This window comes from Anabrus simplex, chromosome 8 (assembly GCF_040414725.1).
Source record: "Anabrus simplex isolate iqAnaSimp1 chromosome 8, ASM4041472v1, whole genome shotgun sequence".
NCBI lineage: Eukaryota > Metazoa > Arthropoda > Insecta > Orthoptera > Tettigoniidae > Anabrus > Anabrus simplex.
In genome coordinates this window covers 245,648,396-245,670,724 of record NC_090272.1, presented here as the reverse complement: position 1 = coordinate 245,670,724, position 22,329 = coordinate 245,648,396, and the positions used below count along the sequence as shown (strand labels likewise).

The 22,329-nt window shown below is 42.6% G+C and overlaps 1 protein-coding gene and 1 non-coding gene across 2 annotated transcripts in view; one reads left to right on the top strand and one right to left on the bottom strand.

Annotated features, from left to right (window-relative positions):
• Window positions 1-22,329, top strand: part of LOC136878768 (UPAR/Ly6 domain-containing protein crok-like) — a 314,234-nt gene that overhangs the window by 263,104 nt on the left and 28,801 nt on the right. The window contains exon 2 of the mRNA XM_067152228.2: window positions 13,749-13,913. Within this exon, the coding sequence (XP_067008329.1) occupies window positions 13,749-13,913 (165 nt within the window). The remainder of the gene's footprint in view (window positions 1-13,748; window positions 13,914-22,329) is intronic.
• TRNAS-CGA (transfer RNA serine (anticodon CGA)) lies at window positions 665-741 on the bottom strand. The gene has a single exon. It is a non-coding gene; the product is annotated as a tRNA-Ser (tRNA).

Sequence of the window (22,329 nt, the reverse complement as noted above, 5' to 3'; positions counted from 1 at the left end):
ACATCTGCCTCAACCTAATTCCTGGATAACATTCTACCCTGGTTCCCTTTCCTCCACACACTTTCCCCACGTGTCTAACGATGGAATCTCCCATGACCAGAGCCTCAACCCTACCCACCTCATTTGATCCCCTCCCCTCCTGGTCAGCCCTATCTTTCCTGATAGCTGCAGAAGCTACTTCCTCCTCCCTTTTCTCCTTCCCATGACCCTGTTCCACCTGTCTTTTCCTATCCTCTACTCTACATTTCCCTTTCCTACCTTTTCCCTTCCTCCTACTTCCACGCATCTCAGCAACAGTTCCCTGTCCCTCATCTTCCCTGTGTTGTTCTACCTGGAGTGACTCGTACCGATTTCACACAGACACCTGCCCTGAATTCTGATCCTGAATAGAGCCCTTGGCCTGCAATCTCCTTCCCCTTAGAACATTAGACCACCTGTCTTCTACAACTCCTCCCTTTCCTTCCCCTCCCTCTTGTACACCTACTGTAACCTGTATATTGTAGAACACTGTAGAGTGCGTTTAAGTCGCCCGTTGTGGGGCATGTCAATGAATACTGAATTTTCACGACCGCATTGTAATCGAAACAGACTTTCAACATATTAGGTCGTGTTACGTACATGCAGTACGTGTTAAAGAGGTGTTAAGTACAGAACAAAAATGGCCAGCCGGACACCAGTGGGATCCGAACCCACAACCTCCCGATTTCGCGTCGGTTGCTCTACCAATTGAGCTATGGTGGCCTAGACCATCTTTGTTCTGTTTGAAAGGATCTGAGCTACAGGTCTGGCACTGCTGCTAGCACACTTTGGAGTGCGTTTAAGTCGCCCGTTGTGGGGCATGTCAATGAATATTGAATTTTCACGACCGCATTGTAATCGAAACAGACTTTCAACGTATTAGGTCGTGTTACGTACATGTAGTACGTGTTGAAGAGATGTTAAGTCATCATCATCATCATCTGTTTACCCTCCAGGTTCGGCTTTTCCTTCGGACTCAGCGAGGGATCCTACCTCTACCGCCTCAAGGGCAGTGTCCCGGAGCTTCAGACTCTTGGTCGGGGGATACAACTGGGGAGAATCGCCAGTACCTCGCCCAGGCGGCCTCACCTGCTATGCTGAACAGGGGCCTTGTGGAGGGATGGGAAGATTGGAAGGGATAGGCAAGGAAGAGGGAAGGAAACGGCCGTGGCCTTACGTTAGGTACCATCCCGGCATTCGCCTGGAGGAGAAGTGGGAAACCACGAAAAACCACTTCCAGGATGGCTGAGGTGGGAATCGAACCCACCTCTACTCAGTTGACCTCCCGAGGCTGAGTGGACCCCGTTCCAGCCCTCGTACCACTTTTCAAATTTCGTGGCAGAGCCGGGAATCGAACCCGGACCTCCGGGGGTGGCAGCTAATCACGCTAACCACTACACCACAGAGATGTTAAGTACAGAACAAAAATGGCCATCCGAAACCACAACCACTGGTGTCCGGCTGGCCATTTTTGTTCTGTACTTAACATCTCTTCAACACGTACTACATGTACGTAACACGACCTAATACGTTGAAAGTCTGTTTTGATCGTCTCATGTTTATCCCAGTCAGCTGCGAGTAATGTATCGAATGTGACCGACATTTCTGAGCTAAAGCCGAGTGTATCTTCTCTAGTTTTACTCCAAGACTATATTAATGAATTGTATAGGTATATCCCCTGGTATATTACGGACGATTTTCAGCGTTTAAGCTTTAAACAGCTGCAAAATGAGCTACGGACCAGAAACGCTAAAACTAGCGAGAGGAAGGAAGAATTAGTAACGGTACAGCGGTAATTAGAAAATTCTAACACGTTTTATTATCCAAATAATGAATAGGAGTCAGCATGCCTTTTCCTTAAGATAAAAATTACTTGAGTATTGTAAATATATAAATTTACCTCCACAAGACTTAAATCATAAATAGATATTTAAACATGCACTTGCTCCCCTTGCTTATATAGACTTCGATTCATGTATTTTTTTAAAGGTTTATGGCTTACATGAAACTGCAGATACAGCCTCTGTCCAGCATCAAAGGCATGTGAATATTCTTGAGTTTCCCAGTGCCGATTCCTTTGAATATTTGACCATCAGCTATAAGGTGAAGATCACTATCACAAATTTGCGGATTATTTCGCATTTAGAAAATCGGAAATAGATGGAACACCTGTTTCCAACTGCAAATCATTGTGTTATGTTGGATACAGACTTGTCAGTGGAAAGTTCGTTTTGTTTATAAAAGGTTGAAATTCTACAATGGAATGCTGTGAAATCCGAGTACACAAAACATAAGACCTATGATGTGAATTTTATTTTAGGATTACCTGGTGATATTATAGGAGGGGAATGTGAACCTTTTGCTGGAGCAGGCCCCAAGGCATGTTGTAAGCATATTGCTGCTGTAAGCTACGCATTAGAGCACTTGCCCAAGACTAGTATTATTCAGTGTTCAGAAACATGCAGCCAAAATTTATAAACTTTTCAGCATCCCCCTATCAAACGGTTGAGGCCAGTTAGCCCTATGAAAGTGGAGTGTTTGCCCTTGGAACAAGTTTTGCTATGTATAATCTCAGTTGCACCAGTTATAACTCTAGTCGAGGGGCATTTCTGTCTAAAAGCAAGGAGGCTGTTTTCAAGGATATTTTCTCTATCAGGCCAAATGTTCAACTCTTTAAATTGGCAGTACATGAAATTAATCCAAACATTAAATTTCTCCCAACAGTAGTTTTATGGATTCCGAATTTAAGGCCTAGTTCTTTGTCAGATTTGTTGTCCTTAGCTTCATAACAGTCAAGAAGAAACACAGTCTGGGTTCAGGAGGGAATATCTGTAAATTATATCTATTTTCTCCCAGAACAGCAAACACCAAATTACGATGTTGGACGTCTAAAAACCCTGTATAAAGCAATATGGCATCACGATTACGCATTGCTTGCTCAACAACCAAATTACCTGTAGAATTTTTTGAGTGCTGGTGTCTTTGAAAATGGGAGTCACAAATGTAACATTCACATCTTCGGGGATATTCACGATTTCTTCTCGTACTTCAAGGGAGTTTATTTCTGCATATTCCGATATTGTAGGCTGATCGTGGTAATCAGGCAAATTTCTGGTGTATGGTCCCTTCACTGTTTTCGTTGTGTTCGTGGTCGACGGAAAAAGCGATGGAACAGCGCCCGGTTTTAATCTTGCTCTCTCACCTTTAAATTCAAACCCATAAATTCGGAGGTTGTTATCAAAATGCCTAATCAGTTTATCGGTAGAAAATAGGAATTATTTCCCTTCGTAAATCGCACTTGCCCAACAACTTTTTCGTGAAGTCACCGGGTTGAAAATAATGGGAACACCCTTTAATAATTTCGGTCAGATTTTTCTCACCGAAATTTTTCCTTCTAATAGCATGTAACCATTTCTTCCTCATTTCTTTATTTTGTGGAAACTGGTGAAACGAAAATGGGCTTCCCTGATATTTTCAAAGAGGAACACTGCAACAGCTCGACATAGTCACGAAAATAACAATTTAAGCAACTTAAATTCGTGGATATTTAGCGTCATGAATATACAGGAGATAAATGAAGAGCGCATTGCACTTACCCAGTAAAACAGCAGTGCGCTCTATCGGTGCTCTGAATTACTTCCACAAGCATCTTTGTAAAGAGAGAAGCCGAATGTCTCTTCAGAAGTAATGCTGTGCTAGGTTTACACGATAGCCTATCAATACCGAAACCACCCACGAGCGAATTGTTTTGTAATAAACTAGACCTTCACTCAATAAAGAATCGACACACGGAATATTATTATGGAACCCATGATTGAAGCTGAGTTGAAACACCCTCTGCCGAATTCGTTTATAGGAAGGGGAGTTAGGGATTGGAATAACTTACCAAGGAAGATGTTCAATCAATTTCCAATTTCTTTGCAATAATTTAAGAAAAGGCGAGGAAAACAACAGATAGGGAATCTGCCACCTGGGTGATTGCCCTAAATGCAGATCAGTAGTTGTTGTGTAATACCATTACACGCAGGAACATATTTAAGGAAGTCTTACAATTGGTTTGCACTGAATTTAATGTTAGAAACACTTCTTTATACAGCTCACATCACTTTACAAAAACATAGCGCCCATTACTCGCTTCCAATGTTTTTTTTTCTTTTGTCCAGCATGTGGCACTGCCAGCAAATGGCTGACAGTATAGACAGCAAAGCCTGATGCAACATACTCCCATCTTGAGTAGCAGAAGGCTACTCAACAATACCAACAAATACAAACCTGCTGCTTACAGATCAAGTCTGTCAGGAACTCTCACCGCTCGACCACTTCGAGTAACAACTGGATCACCACTGTTGTCATCCTTTGGTACACCTGAAGAATCACCGTTTCTAGAGAGCACAATAGGGTCATCAGAAGACACTTCCAAGGGATAAATCCTTTGTATTGGACGTAATAACTCGCCCTGACCAGTTCTGAGCTTCACTGTTCGGATGACACCATCCTTACCTGGTATAACTTCAACTACGTATCCCAATGGCCAGTCTATACGCTTGAGATTGTCACACCCAATCAACACAACGTCCCCCACAGCTACAGTACGGGTGCCCTATTTTTCACGATGTAACACTAACTGCCCCAAATATTCACTTCTGAATCTTTTCCTCAAATCCCTTTTCAAAGTTTGTCGGTACCTATACCTCCTTTTGAGGCTCTGAGTGTCTATCGTATCGAGATCAGGAACACCAATCTCCCTCATATCTTGCAGGAATAAAGAAGGGGAGAGTGGCACTAGCTCAGAACCTTCTTCCATGATATAAGTCAAAGGTCGAGAATTCATCAAACTCTCACAATCATATAATGTAGTCATCATCTCCTCGTTAGTAAGACATGACCTACCCAATATCCTCTTCAATAAATCTTTGAGGAGGCGTATCAAGCGCTCCCACCATCCACCCCAACAAGGTGCACTGAGGGGATTAAAACGCCATTCAATACACCTAGCAGTGCTGTACTTAGATATATCCTCCCAGTTCACAGTTCGAAGCAAATTAGAAGCCCCAGTGAAGTTCATCCCATTGTCACTGTAGATAACAGAACATCTTCCTCTGCGAGCCACAAATCGACGGAGTGCTTTCAAGAATGCTTTTGTCGAGACTGATGATACCAATTCCAGATGGACAGCTCTAAACACTGCGCAAGTAAAGGGGCACACCCACATTTTAATCCCACCTTGTAGATATAAGGGCCCGGTTAAATCCAGTCCAACAATCTCGAACACGGCAGCATCCCGTTCTCGACTGGATGGAAGTGGAGGTGAAATAACTTCAAGATATCTTTCACTGTGTCTCTCGCATATGACGCACTTGGACAAAACCGACCTGATAGCTTTTCGATCGTTTAAAATCCAGTAGCGGTCCCTGAGGTTATTTAGTAGCATTTGCAATCCTACATGTCCTTGTATCTTGTGTTCCGTCATGATTAACCTCTTCACTACCTCGTGTTGTGATGGAAGTACCGCAGGCTGACGAAAGTCTTCATGGTCATCTCGGTAGGTGATCTTAGTTTTCAGCCTAATTATTCCTTCATGGTCTTGAAACACTCTGAGCGTTCGCAGTCTGTCGTCCCTTAACCCAGAAAAGGAGTCCTCTTGAATAAACCGAACAACTCTTCTTTCTGCACTGGCATACTCTTCCACGGTTAATTCACTTCTCTGACGCAGATCTGTAGGTAAGCGGCTATTACGTATACACCTTAGCAACCACCCCAACATGCGGAAAATTCTTATAAAATTAGATAAGTATTTGAAATACCAGTCTTTTTGGTTCTCTGAAACCAAACAGTTGACATTCACAACAGCTGGGGATCTAACCTTTTCCATGTTGATCTCATCTTCTTTGGAATCATTATTGCGAGCAAACCACTTTCCTGGTGATTCCTTCAACCATGCAGGTCCCTCCCACCATCTAGAAGCAACTAATTGTTTAGCTTTGCAGCCCCTGGAAGGCAAATCTGCAGGGTTAACTTCCCCTGGGACATACTTCCAAGATTCAGAGTAAGTGATTTTCCTTATTTCATCAACTCGATTTCTGACAAAGACTGTCCATTTGTCTCCCCTGGTAATCCATGCAATTACTGTAGTAGAATCGCTCCAGAACAAAGTCTTCACATTTTTCCATCCCAATCCGTCCAGAACTGACTTCGCGAGCCTTGCTCCTATAGTTGCAGCCATAAGCTCCAAACGAGGCATAGAAATCTTCTTTATAAGAGAGACTCGTGTCTTGGCTGCCAACAGATGAAGCTGAACATTGTCGCTTGTCTCTACCCTGAGGAAAACTACTGCATCATATGCCTTTTGACTAGCATCACAAAAGGTGTGTAAAGTGCATTCCTCTATATTCACAGGTTCCTGTACTCATCGGGGGATGCCTATTTCTTCTAAATGAGGGAGTTCTTCATACCATGACAGAAATTCTTTCTTGATAGTAGCCTATCGTCAACTTCTGTATCCCAATCAAATTCCATCTTCCACATTTTCTGCAGGAGCAATTTAGGACACAACATAACAGGGCAACTAAAACCTATAGGCTCAAACACTTTGTGAGAGATCAACAGGATTGTTCTCTTGGTAATAGTGTCAAAAATCTCTAATCCAACTCATGTTAACTTTGAGTTCATCACTTTCTCGATTCCACAACAAACTCAGTACTGCAGAATAAGAGTTATCATGAGCACTCTGACACTTGTCACTTGTCCATTCCCAACCCCTAAGCTCGAATTTGGCCTTTGCCATGACTTGGACCGATTCTGACATAAATGCATTGAGCTCAGCTTCAGTGTCCACACTAGAAACAACATTATCAACATAAAAACTGTGCAGTAACTTTTCTTTAAGCGAATGATTTGAATCCTCTTCCCTCAATAAGTGGTGTTCGATTACAGATCCTAAGAGGAAAGGACTACACTTTACACCAAAAACCACTCTTGCATGCCGGAATACCCTAACCTCCAGTTTTTCATAACAGTTCCACCATAAAAAAGAGAGGAAGTTCCTGTCTTCAGGGTGAATACCAATCTGTAAAAATGCTCTTTTAATATCAGCAACCACTCCTATCTTCTTTTCTCTAAATCTTAACAACACGTTTGGGACGAGTTCAATCAGATTTGGACCAGTTTCAAGACATTGATTTAAAGATGGAGAACTGCCTAGTTTTGCCGAAGCATCAAAAACAGGTCTGATTCTGGTAGATGCACTGTTTTCTTTTACAACTGGTCTATGCGGTAAGTATTGACAACAATGAACACGTTCAGATTCAGGCACTTCTTCTATAATTCCCTTAGCCAACAAATCTTCGAACACTTCATTGTAATCTCGAAAAAGGTCTTCAGATAATTTCTTCCTCATCGAACCCAGTTTCTTTCAGCAAGATTCAGGTTTGATGGCAAGGCGGGATGCCCTTCAGTCCAAGGTAGCCGAACTTGGTATCGACCTTCTTCTGTGCGATGAACACTTTGGAGGAAATGATCTTTTACTGCAATTTCTCGTTCCTTCTTCGTAACTTTCTCGAAGGGTCCGAAATGCCTATTACATCCAACCTCCACAAATCAGTAATACTTGCCTCTTTAATAAACATGGAAGTTACAAGCAAGCCTTCATTTTCTTCACTTATCTTGGTATTAGGAATCTTTCCCATCAAAGTCCAGCCTAACAATGTCTCTACTGCAACTAAACCACACGACAGCACTTCTCTTCTTCCTGTTAAAAGTTTGCCAGCCAAGTCCGCCCCAATAAGTATTTCTATAAGCCCCAAACTTTCCTCATTATCGGTGATATCTATCTTCAATTTCTTTAGCTCGTTCATCCATTCCCCTTCTGTAACGTGTGAAATGTCTCCACAGATCACTTCTTGGTCTAAAGTCTCAAAATTACACCGAAAATCATCGTTCAGGTCCCCTACACGCACCCTGTAAACTTCATGCTCATTCCGTTGCGTTGTTACACCACCGGAAAGAGAATGTGAGATGATCTCCTTTCGCAGTGAAGTGTAACCCATCTTTAAAGCCGTCTTTCGCAAAATGTATGACTTCTGGGAACCTGTATCCATTAAAGCACGAACACATTCAGTCTTTTTATCAGATCTTACATTTACACGAAGAGTTTGTAACAACACCTTGGGCGAAGCGGAAACATTTGCCAATGTGATTTCCTGAGTTGCATTTTCTTCACTGTTGCTAACTGCTTTGGGGACATGTTTTTCTAACAACTGTCTGCACATTAAAACTACATGCTTCCCACCACAAATTATACATTTTATGTTTTTTGCCTTGCAATTCTTTACCATATGCCCTGACTTCAGACACATATAACAACACCCCTTTTCCCTTAACAGTTTCTGTTTACTTTCCATTGACATTTTTCTAGCGGAAAAGCAATATGCACTGGTATGATGACCCTCACTAAACACACAATTGTCATCCTTACGTTGATTTGATGTTAATAACCCCATAGCTGTAGGAATGTTGTCGTCTGAATCCTTCTCCTTGTGCTTCAGTTTTTCTTTTGCCCCTTCACACTTTAATTCAAACCCAGATGTAGCAAGGTTTATTCTCTGTTCACCCTCCACCTCCGACTTCAGGAATTTCATTAACCCCTCCAGACGGTATTTCGCATTTGTAGCGGAGGTGAATGGAATACTGCGTTGCCAAATTCTTAATAAGTCTTCGGAGAGGCACGATTCAACAAGGGAAAATAACATAGAGGCACACTTGTCCGTTGTGACACCAAGCGATTCTAGTGACCTCAACTGTGTTTCCAACTGATCATAAAGTTGAGACAATGCAATTCTGGATTTGGATTGCGAGGCCTTGTGTAAAACCAACCTCAACAATTCACATACATAAACCTCCACAAGAAGATCTTCTTGTCCAAAACGAGATTTTAGGCTTTCAATTGCTTTGCTGTAAGTTGTTCGTGTTGGGGGGAAGCTCTCAACCACCTGCCTAGCACGTGATCCTTTTACTGTTGCCTGTATTAAATATTGAAATTTATCCTCCACAGCTATTTCGGGATCTTCATCTATTTTTGAGAACTGACTCCAGAATGGTAACCACTCCTTTAAATCCCCTCCAAAAGTGCGGAATTCTAACTTCGGCAACTTGAATTTCTTGGTTTGTTGGTTGCTAGACCTACTAGCAACACTACCTGCTTCATATTCAGTTTGTTGAACCTGTATTCCCGAAATACGCAATTTAAGGTCCAGATACTTTTTCTGATACTCATCAGCCCCTTCTATTTCCTTGTCAATATCAGCCTCGTCATCGTCTAATAACAAATCGAGCACTTTCGAATCTAGTTCGTTCAAAATCGCTATCTTACTTTCTAACAAGGTGGATAATGATTGAAGTTCCCTAATATTAACATTTTCCTCTTCAGTCAAATCACTAACCTGTTTAGCAATTTTCTTAAACGAAGTCCTTGTCGCTCTCCTATGCTTCAGTAATTTATCGAGGCTTCCGCGCTCCATGTTCCTCGTGGGTACGATGATTCTTCCTTCTTCAAGTCGTAAATGTCCTGTCACGGTCGCCACTAAATGTTGTGTAATACAATTACACGCAGGAACATATTTAAGGAAGTCTTACAATTGGTTTGCACTGAATTTAATGTTAGAAACACTTCTTTATACAGCTCACATCACTTTACCAAAACATAGCGGCCATTACTCGCTTCCAATGTTTTTTTTTCTTTTGTCCAGCATGTGGCACTGCCAGCAAATGGCTGACAGTATTGACAGCAAAGCCTGATGCAACAGTAGTGATTGATTCGAGCCCGGTATCTTGAGTACAACTAACCAATCAACGAGCAAGTTGGCTACAGTGCACAGGTTGTATACCTGCGTGTTAACTACGAATTTTCCACCCTCATACCAGGAAAGAGCTGGGATTATAGGCAACTCTGTTCCTCATTTTAGCAATTTCCTATCGCAGCGTCTCCGAAAATCTGTATTTGTTAGTGTGAAGTAAAAATGCTTGAAAGATAAATACTAACGAAATTATATCTCTGATATCGGACCCCAAGTTTTCGAACAGGGCAGAGTTGCTACTGATGCATTGCGTCAGTCCTAAAAATGCTATTTGATATGAAGAATAAATATGTGTGGCTTGTGCACCAAATGTCACGAAAGAACAGAGCGAAACTGTAGTTGATCTTTGCGATCTAGTCATTGTCATCGAAATTCTTTTTAAGATTGGGGGACATCCTCTAGCAGACGTGGCAGTATACTTACTGATTTCTATATCACGTTTTGTACAGCGGAGGTAATTCGAGGAGTTTGTGACAATCTAAAGCTTCAGGCCTTAGTTCGTAACGCTACTGCTTGAAGCTGGTGATTCTCCCGCTTTTAGCGCTGTTGATACCCAAGGTCAAGTCGTCGCCATATTGAGCGTTCCCTATAGTATCTCCTTGTTGGATACAGGCGAGTTTCGGATTTAAGAATGGATTTAAGAACAAAAAAGCTGTTAAAATTAGTTTTTTGCTTTTGATTACATATAATTATTAGTTTTACCATAACGTGCGAATTGTGAAATAATGCTAAGCACTCAGTTTTCATATATTGTGGACAGTTGCAGTGGCATTAAGAACAGACTATATGACAAATATATAATCAATTTTTCAGCCAGTAGGACTTAAGCATAAACAAAGTAATACAACGATCAAAGAAGTGTGAACGGTTAAAATTAAATAATTACATACAGGCTAAGGCCTAACACAACATAGGCCTATTATAATAAACATTAAAGCCAGAAATTTACGCTACATTAACAGGAATAAACACGTGTATTAGAGAACTGCCCTCATAGTGTTACGGTTTATGTAATTAACTGCCATCCTCGGGATCCGGGTTCGATTCCCGGTACTGCCGGAAATTTAAGAATGGTATGTGGTGGAAATGGTACATGCAGCTCACATCTGTTGCCGCACCGCCACAAGTTTATACATTTTATTGCAATTCGCTTTACGTCGCACCGACACAGTTAGGTCTTATGGCGACGATGGGAGAGGGAAGGAAACGACCGTGGCCTTAATTAAGGTACATCCCAGCTTTTCCCTAGTGTGAAAAAGGGAAACCACGGAAAAACATCGTCAGGGCTGCCGACAGCGTGGTTCGAACCCACTATCTCCCGATTGCAAACTGATAATTACGTGACACAAGACCCGCAGCCGCTTGAAAGGTGATATAATTTTATAAAATAATAATAATAATAATAATAATAATAATAATAATAATAATAATAATAATAATAATTTGAATAACTTATGCACATTTTACCTTACCTTGATCCGTTCGCCGTCTGGGACTCAGCGAGAGATCCCACCTCTACCGCCTCAAAGTTAGTATCCTCGAGCGTGAAACTTTGGGTCGGGGCATAAAACCGGGGAGGAGGACCAGTACCTCGCCCTGCTGTGATGTGCGGTATGGGAAGATTGTGGGTACCAACCCGGCATTTGCCTGGAGGAGAAGTGGAAAACAACGGAAAGCCACTTCCAGGATGGCTGAGGCGGGAATCGATCCCGGGCCTCCAGGGGTGGCAGTTAATCACACTAACCACTACACCCCAAACTTGGGTTCTAACTAGCGAGGGTTATACTAACCTCACACAGCTGCGAATGTTCTCTGGGCTGTCACGTCGACAATTTTGAAGCCATTTTGCCCTCCTGTTCTGATCTTTCTGGAAGCTAAATAACAAGTCCTTTTACTTCTACAATTTACAGCGACACAATAACACACAGTGGAGGCCATTGGTCCCAATATGGCCGCTGCCGCAAAGAGCTTGATCAGACCTGGTACCAGGTACCACACGGTATGTAGCGGAAGACCTTTGCCACAAGGTACCTAGGCGCACACGACGCTCCTAGCGGAAGACCTTGCAACTACTCGAAGAAAATAAGATCAGAAAATTATATAGGTAAATCAGCCGTTTTATCAGAACTACTGTTGTATGCTTTAAAATTAGGTGTAGCTCGAGTGTACTCTCACAAACGGTTTACCGCGATGTGATAAAGCAACTTACCACTTCTGGATTGCATTCAAAATCAGTTTGTGACACTGCTGCCTGGCGTGTCCAAGCAAATGAGACACAACTTAAGAGCGTGTTGCTGTTTCTTGATGTAGGACTTGTGCTGAAAGCAATGGTAAACGACGTCACATCTTGTACGACTCACTGACGTTATAAGGTTTAAGAGTGCGGTGACCTGCTGTCAGTGTGCTGTAACTCGGTGTGGTGACACCTTCACGAACAATTCATCTCTGTTCCAGGATTGTCGGTGACCTGCTACCAGTGTACTGTAACTCGGTGTGGTGACTCCTTCAGAAACAACTGATCTCTGTTCCAGGATTGTCGGTGACCTGCTACCAGTGTACTGTAACTCGGTGTGGTGACTCCTTCAGAAACAACTGCTCTCTGTTCCAGGATTGTCGGTGACCTGCTACCAGTGTACTGTAACTCGGTGTGGTGACTCCTTCAGAAACAACTGATCTCTGTTCCAGGATTGTCGGTGACCTGCTACCAGTGTACTGTAACTCGGTGTGGTGACACCTTCACGAACAATTCATCTCTGTTCCAGGATTGTCGGTGACCTGCTACCAGTGTACTGTAACTCGGTGTGGTGACTCCTTCAGAAACAACTGATCTCTGTTCCAGGATTGTCGGTGACCTGCTACCAGTGTACTGTAACTCGGTGTGGTGACACCTTCACGAACAATTCATCTCTGTTCCAGGATTGTCGGTGACCTGCTACCAGTGTACTGTAACTCGGTGTGGTGACCTGCTACTGGTGTAACTCGGTGTGGTGACACCTTCACGAACAATTCATCTCTGTTCCAGGATTGTCGGTGACCTGTTACCAGTGTACTGTAACTCGGTGTGGTGACCTGCTACTGGTGTAACTCGGTGTGGTGACTCCTTCAGAAACAACTGATCTCTGTTCCAGGATTGTCGGTGACCTGCTACCAGTGTACTGTAACTCGGTGTGGTGACTCCTTCAGAAACAACTGATCTCTGTTCCAGGATTGTCGGTGACCTGCTACCAGTGTACTGTAACTCAGTGTGGTGACTCCTTCAGAAACAACTGCTCTCTGTTCCAGGATTGTCAGTGACCTGTTACCAGTGTACTGTAACTCGGTGTGGTGACTCCTTCAGAAACAACTGCTCTCTGTTCCAGGATTGTCAGTGACTTGCTACCAGTGTACTGTAACTCGGTGTGGTGACTCCTTCAGAAACAACTGATCTCTGTTCCAGGATTGTCGGTGACCTGTTACCAGTGTACTGTAACTCGGTGTGGTGACCTGCTACTGGTGTAACTCGGTGTGGTGACTCCTTCAGAAACAACTGCTCTCTGTTCCAGGATTGTCGGTGACCTGTTACCAGTGTACTGTAACTCGGTGTGGTGACTCCTTCAGAAACAACTGCTCTCTGTTCCAGGATTGTCAGTGACCTGTTACCAGTGTACTGTAACTCGGTGTGGTGACTCCTTCAGAAACAACTGCTCTCTGTTCCAGGATTGTCAGTGACTTGCTACCAGTGTACTGTAACTCGGTGTGGTGACTCCTTCAGAAACAACTGATCTCTGTTCCAGGATTGTCGGTGACCTGTTACCAGTGTACTGTAACTCGGTGTGGTGACCTGCTACTGGTGTAACTCGGTGTGGTGACTCCTTCAGAAACAACTGCTCTCTGTTCCAGGATTGTCGGTGACCTGTTACCAGTGCAACTCGGCGTATGATCCCCGGTGTGGTGACCCCTTCGACGCTTTCTCTTTGGGAGAAGTCAATTGTCAAATGAGACAAGTACCGGATCATCTAGAGCACAATATCACGTCGACCATATGCCGAAAAATCGTCCAGAAAAGTAAGTGTTCCGTAAATGGAAAAACTGTGTAAAAAGGGTAGGTTTCACAATGTAATTACATGGCGGTTGTTATCGTGGTGGCAGTCCAGACATTTACAGAGTTATCTATTTACTTAAGAAACAGAAAAGAAATAAGGTAACTCTGTGCCTTAATGTAGTATTTTGTAAATGTTAAAACCACGTACTTACCAGATTTGAATAATTTATTTCGGAAACTATGTTCACCAGGAAGGAATCAACAATCCTGATCCATGGAATTCTCGGTTTAAACCTTTCTCCGGTGCCAAGACCGGATTTTTTACTGTCCCCAACTTTCTGAGTTCATTCATGCAGATATTCCCAATAGATTGGATTTGGTTTTGGAGCTTAATTACTTTCAGAGCAGATTCAAGTACAGAATTGTGTTCCACTTTACTTTTACAACTAACATCGGTAAAAGAACCATAAACTGCTTGCATCCGGGAGATAATGGGTACGAATCGTACTGTCGGCAGCCCTGAAGATGGTTTTTCGTAGTTTCCATTTTCACACCAGGCAAATGCTGGGGCTGTACCTTAAGTAAGGCCGCGGCCGCTTCCTTCCAACTCCTAGGCCTTTCCTATCCCATCGTCGCCATAAGACCTACCTGTGTCTGTGCGACGTAAAGCAAATAGCAAAAAAAAAAAAAAAAACATAAACTCGTTTAGACTGCGTACAAGTGGAGACAAACCAATATTGATCACGAGACTGAGCGCATCGGCAGCCCTTTTCACTGCATGCACATGCTGGGGTTGTACCTTAATCATCATCGCTAAAAGATATACCATATATGTGTAGTTGCGCCGTAAAGCTAATTGTAAAAATAAAAGTCTTGTGAGAAGTTACAGTTACCGTAAGTTGCTAGTGACAACATATAAACTGAACCACGTTCAACGGCGACTGACGTAGCAGCCGTGGCTACAGCCTAATGTGCAAATGGGAAACTAGGAAAAACCATCCAATGGAAGCTCACAGCTGCTCGGTGCGCAGCCTGCTGCATTCATCTTCTGCCCACTCCCTACCTGTAGGCATTCACTCGCATATTGTTTCCAGTTTCCTACACTGAACTGGCAGCGGTCGCTTCATGTTTGAATGGTTTCCTGCCGGTGCTCGCTAACCGCCTGCCACATAGGCTATTAATACCCCCTTGTGGAACATTCATCCCAATCATTACAGGATCAAATAATGCTTCAAGTACTCAGAGTTCAGTTTTCCAGAAATTTAGCCACCCATTCAACTTCGACACTCTCTAGGACTCGCAGGACAGGTCAAGAATCTTGGTAGTAAAACCTTGGTAAATAGCAATTATATCTTTTCGCAGACAGAATACAACAGGTGACGGGAGCCCCAGGTAACCACCACAAAACCCGTCTCGCAAAAGAAGCGGGAGACAGGAGAATCCCAGAAAAATATATGTCCCCATCATGGAAAGCAGAGAAGTCTTCAACGACATATATAATTTCCTTCACCACAATTTCAAAACGACTTCCGACTTCATGGCACGCAATTGTATGTTTAACTGAAGATTTGTCTTTCACTTCAGCATGAAACGAATATATCCTTTTTCTAGTCAAAATGAAAAGAAAAACCTTTCTCATTTATCGCCAGAAAAAACAACATTCTCGAAATAGTACAATACCTCAAACATTCCCCAAATGAATAAGGGCAAACACCAGTTCATAACTGTGTCAAATTCATATAAATATAGCTTATATAAAAATAAACAACTTTCTCATTTATCGCTAATAACAAAAATCTTGCCTATACATAACCTTCCGTTTTTTCTCTAAAATCCCCATGGCTTGCCATAGACCTCCCTTGGTTGACCCCTTCTCTTGAAATTTGTCCTCTGACGGCAGCGAAGCACAAGAGCTCCATACCCCCATTCACTCATTAAATAGGCTGTTTAAGCTTTTTTAAAACAATTTTGCACTAATCATAATTACCTTTATTTCATATTAGGACCTTAGTGCCGTAGTGTAGTTACTTATCGGTTGAACTCCGCTCCACAAATAGTCAGAAACAACACCAAACTTAGCCTTCACCGCCTGACAGCAGCACTGTGGCGTCCCTGCATTCCTCCCGCCATTACAGTACTAATTCCGACAGATAAATATCGCAAATTGAGCCCTTATTGAAGTGCTAATTTAATTAATTAGTCATTTATTCAAATATACAGAGAATATATCATTTTATTAAGTACTAGTAACTGGCAGGAAACATTATATTCAGCAGCACATGTTGCAATTTCTGCAGGGAGCTTGGGTCGGGTTTGTTTGCTCGCCAGCTAACTTTGGAAGGTGGAATTTCGACATGACGTACATAAAGCAGAACAGGGAAACAATAGAACTCCAAAGGACAACATTTCCAATGCCCGGCGAGAGGCTAGGGTCGCCTACGAGAGGTTTGAAGTAAGCCTCAGGTACGCGATGTGTTGAGCCAATGAAACGATAGAACCACCGTCGATATGGCTAGGCATTGGTCTAGGGATGAGATGGCCCCAATCGAGGATACGGCGGCGTCTTTGAGGACGAGTTAATAAAAACGATGATCACGTCAGTTAGTTACCCTATTATTCGGCGAGATTCTGTGCAGGTAACATCGTAAGAAGAAGTTTTCATTTACGCGAGTGATCGTGTGGGGACTTGTAAAATTTCGTTGGAAGACGCTCAGTCTGCATTTAATCTATTCAAGTTTTCTAATACTGGGAGAATGGCATTTAACTTACGATTACCAAAGGGAGAGAACAGTTCCATTTCATCATTTCAAAATGCATGGTACCCTGCCTGTGTAAATAGTTTCCCGAGGACATAAATTTTACAATTTCCAGTCCAGCCTTTTATAAATGGTAAATATTTGACCTAGTTACAGGTGTAGATAAGAGAAGCGGTTCCGCGACCGAATGGGAACTGGTTTCACGGTCATTGGAAATTACCTCCGCTGTAGTATTCTAGTAACCGGTAGGTTGATCTTGACCTAGTTTCTACATCGTGAACGAGGGGATGTTTTAGACGACATCCGGAAGCAGAAGCAGCAACGAAAAATACGACATCACCTTTCTACCCCTCGATGGAGACAAAAGGACTGATCCAAGTCTTTTCTGAAGGCAGCATCATCATCGATATGGCTGGATAAAAACAAGATGGGGTCGGCTGTTTCCTGAAGACGGGCGGCGATAAGTCAACGATACAGATGAGTACAGAGTTTTCAATATAATTATGTGAGTGTGAACGTATTTAATGTTGCAAAAGGGGATAGGTTAGTTTGATATTTAATTTCAGTGGATGCAGTTTTGTTTGGAAGGACTATGTCCTATTTAAAGTAAATGATACGAAGCTTGTTAATGTAAATATAATTGTAACATAAATGTGGACCATTTGCATGAAGTCGCAGCTTGCTTTCTTACATTTTATTCTGGTTTATTTAACTGAGTGGTTAGCGTCATTTCTTTTACGATTCTGTTTCCTATTTTAGCCTCGTATATATTTTGATTTGTTTTGCTTTGATGTTTGAGACGGAGTGTACTTCTCGGGCTTTTGTAAACGTAAATAAGGATTCAAATTAAAGTCAGGAAGGACTAGATTAAAGTATTATTAATGGGAGCTCAAAGTGTACGGAAACATGCCGTCACGTTTTCTGGGATTTATTGCATGATGTGTGAATGAGAGTGCGTAAAACGGTAGAGTGTGGATCCTCGAAGTTGTTAGCGTCATCTTCACGATTACTTTGTATATCTAGGTTGTAAATTAGTAATTGATTCACGAGTTCCACGAACGCGGTTTCGTAATTCGAGTTCCTAATTTTGGAATAAAATTTCTGTAAAATTTACTATTATTATTATTAGTATTCATAATTTAAATTTATTATTATTATTATCAATACGAGTTTCTCGCGATGTAGGATTGAGATATTTCAGTAACTTTCCTATGTTCAGACATGGTCGATTGTCAATGTGGCAATTTCTTAGATTCAGTTTATCACATATAGTAGTATAATGGAGAGTTCGAGCGTCACCGCTGCCGCAGTGCTCCCAGGGGCCTCCTCCACCGCCACCGCACTGGGGGCCTCCCAGGGGCCTCCTCCACCGCAGCCAGGGGCCTCTTCCAGTGCTGCCAACTTAACCTTACTAGCGCGAAATTTGAATTGGTAAACAAAGCCACGTGCTTTTTTGACAGCCACGCGCTTTTTTGACAGCTATCATCGACAACAACGCATCGCTAACCTCAGTACTGCCATCTTGATGGGCCCAAACCTTAGTGGTACCAACTTAACCTAACTAGCGCGAGATTTGAATCGGTAAACAAATCCACGTGCTTTTTGACAGCCACGCGCTTTTGACAGACAACAACGTATCGCAAACCTCAGTGCTGCCATCTTGACGGGCCTAAACCTTAGTACTGCCAACTTAACATCACTAGCACGAGATTTGAATCGGTAAACAAATCTACGTGCAATTTTGACAGCTGTCATCGGCCATCCTTAATCAACACAGCACTGCGCTGCCCTCTTTAGCTACATATCTTTGAAATGTGGTGGCGGATAATTTGAAAAATGCTTTTTGGCAGCAGCGAACTTTAATCGACAGAGCACCGTGCTGCACTCTTTAGTTGAAATGTGGTGGCAATCAATTCCACGTGACAGCAGCCATCTTTAATCAAGAGAGCACCGTGCTGCCCTTTTTAGCTACATACCCTTGAAATGTGGTGGCGGCAATTTGAAAAATTCCACGTGCTCTTGTTTAGAAACAAACTCACATGCTCTTTTTGACAGCTGGCATCCGCCATCTTGCATCACAAACCTCAGTGCTGCACTCTTTAGCTACATAACTTTGAAATGTGGTGGCGGCATTTTGAAAAATTCTACGTGCTCTTGTTTGGAAACAAACCCGCGTGCTTTTCTGACAGCCGTCATCCGCCATCTTTAATCAACAGAGCACCGTGCTACTATCTTGCGGGCAATTTCGTCAGCTGTCATCCGCCATCTTTAATTAACAGAACCCCGTGCTGCCCTCTTTATGGCACGTAGTAGCTGGCAATTTGAAAAGCTCCGTTAGCTGTTATCCGCCATCTTTAATCAAGAGAGCACTGTGCTGCCCTCTTTAACTACATACCTTTTAAATATGGTGGCGGATAATTTAAAAAAATCTACAGCAGAGATCTCTCGACGCTAATTGCACAAGATGGTGGCTATACATGACGCCTTAAGAGTCCTTATGCAAGATGGCTGCTATACATAGGTTCTTATGAGACTCCCTTAGGATGTTTGCGCAAGATGCCTGCTATACATGGCTCCTTATGAGACGCCTTAAGGGCGCTTGTACAAGATGGCTGTTGCTCTTATAAGACGGCTTAAGGGTGCTTGCACAAGGTGGCTTGAGACGCCCTAACCGGGCGAGTTGGCCGTGCGCGTAGAGGCGCGCGGCTGTGAGCTTGCATCCGGGAGATAGTAGGTTCGAATCCCACTATCGGCAGCCCTGAAAATGGTTTTCCGTGGTTTCCCATTTTCACACCAGGCAAATGCTGGGGCTGTACCTTAATTAAGGCCACGGCCGCTTCCTTCCAACTCCTAGGCATTTCCTATCCCATCGTCGCCATAAGACCTATCTGTGTCGGTGCGACGTAAAGCCCCCTAGCAAAAAAAGAGACGCCCTAAGGATGCTTGCGCAAGATGGCGGACACAAGATGGCGGCTATACACTACTCCTTATGAGAAGCCTTAAGGGCGCTTGTACAAGATAGCCGCTGCTCTTATGAAGAAAGCTAGCTTAGAGGCTAACGTGCCGTGCTAGTTCGATTCATTAAATTTGGGGCTTAAATGCAAAATGATAATTATCTCGAAAACGGTGCATCGTAGAGCAAAACGGATAAAATTATTCCGCCAAATACCCAGGTTCGCAGTATGAGGAACATGATAGCATAGGAAAAACAGAGTCTAATGATGGGATCAACGGTTCGGTTCCTACTTAGCCCCTTTGGCACTCGCTCTGTTTTAGCTTGTATTGAAGCAAGTTTTTGTAACATGATTAGGTCTAGCTATGGTAGAGACTATAACGTGCCGTGCAAGTTCGATTCATTATATTTGGGGCTTAAATGCAAAATGTTAAATATCTCGAAAACGGTGCATCGTAGAGCAAAACGGACAAAATTTTTTCTGCCTACTACGTCGGTTCGCAGTTTCAGGAACATGGTAACATAAGAAAAACATAGTCCAATGATGAGATCAATGCTTCGGTTCCTACTTAGGCCCTTTGGCTTTGGCGGCTATCAAACTCTATAAGATGGCGGCTATACATAGCTTCTTATGAGACAGCTTAAGAGTGCTTGCACAAGATGGCTTGAGACGTCCTAGGGATGCTTGCGCAAGATCACCGACCCCAAAATGGCGGCTATACACAGCTCCTTATGAGACAGCCTGGGGGTGCTCGCACAAGATAGCGGCTACTCTTATGAAGAAAGCTAGCTTAGAGGCTACTGCGCAAGATGGCGGCTGCTGTTATGAATACGGTAGAGAGCAATTTGAAATTCTACGTGCTCTTGTTTGTAAAATTCTACGTGTTATTTTTTACAGCTCTCATCTTTAATCAACAGAGCATCGTGCGGGTATTTTTACAGCACTAAACCTCACACCTTTGAAATGTGGTGGTGGGTAATTTGAAAAATTCTACGTGCTTTTTCTTGACAGCAGCTATTTTAAAACAATAGCGGCTATACATAAGCTGTTAATGCCTCCTTTTATATCAAGACATAGCTCTATCGAACAAGTTTAAACCTGCATCACGAAGGCAAGAGTGTGCGGCGATAACATTATTATGCATGTTTAGACTTGCAAATCACAAAAGAAGTGATTGAAACATAACAAGACTAGACTCGAACACTGCACTCGATGTCGTTAATTTCATCATGTGATCGGAACATTGATTGAAGTGTTCAGAATACTAAATAAGTGATCAAGACTAAAATAGAACACTGTACTCGATACATTTGTTTAGATCATGTCAGGGGATACCTTTGTTCTAAGAAGATTAGATTATCGCACATTCCTTGTAGGTCTAAAGGGCTAATAGGCTAATTGGCTAAAGGGCTAATGGGCAAAGGGGCTAAAGGGCTAATGGGCAAAAGGGCTAATGGGCTAAAGGGCTAATGGGCTAGGGTGCCTCTCCTCCCTTTATCCGGGCTTGAGACCGGCTCTACAACTAGAGGCGTTAACACCCTAAAGAAGGGAGAATGTTGGAAAATAATCTATACGAATATAGCTACTCGATCGACTATATACTACAGAAGAATGACTTAGGTGAGGGTAAGCGCTGGGATTGTAGGAAGGTGTTTAAGCTCTTGTACTGTCGAGAGAGAGCTATTACTTAATAATACCTACACGACGTAATTCATGCTCTATTTCAAAAATATCTGCTTTGTACTGTATGTAACCAGCATCATGATAGGCTCTTAGCAGTTGTAAACGTTTTAAGAGTACGTTGGGGTCTTTACAGTATCTTATATCTACATAGGGTAACAGAGGCTTGTTGTGAACTTTGAGTCTATATGCAGACAGTTGATGTGTAGGGACTCGTTTTGATGTAATACGTGCTTCGGCAGTAGCGTTTCTAGAAACAAACTTAACTTGTTTCGATAGCAATGAAGCGTTGAAATTTTCTTCTTCTTTATCTTGCATCTCTCCTTGAGATATTTGCACTGCGACAGAACGTGTAGTAGGCTTAGGAAATGAAGTAAAATTATCAAGCTGTAATGGTAATGAAACATTAAGATTTCCTTCTTCTTCTACTTTCCCTTTACTACTGTTTTGATCAACAACATTATCCTTATTATCATAAACATGATCTTGCCTCTCTTTATCTTGAAGTTTGTGCTTAGTAACAGAACTCGTAGCAGGCCTAGACAACAAGGGAGAAGTAAAAATCTCTCGCAGAGGTGTACTTTTTAAAAATAAATCAGTGCTCGCTTGAATACGGTTGAGCTCTTTGTATTTTGTTCTCGATTAAGCTACATTACACGCGGCTTCATGACGTTGAGCGTTGTATGCGTTCTTGAACTCTCTTCTACAATGTTTGCATTGAAAAATTGTCCTACATGATATCTCATGACGTCTCTTGTGATAGCTTCGGGAAAATGCTTTTCCACACTCTTTGCAAATATACCTAGAAATAGGTTTTTCCATGACAGACTTTTATCTTCTGCTAACAGATTCTTCTTTAAATCTACTTTACACTTGTTACTCTCTAGTTCGATGATGCGAACAGCTTAGCGATTAACAGTAAACTAACACAAAAGCGTATAACCAAGGTAGCAACAGTAAGGTTTAAGCCCGTCAAGATAGCAGCAGTGAGGTTAGGGATGTTCTGTTGTTGGATTTTAAATTCCGCGCTACGTCATGCATGAGGTGGC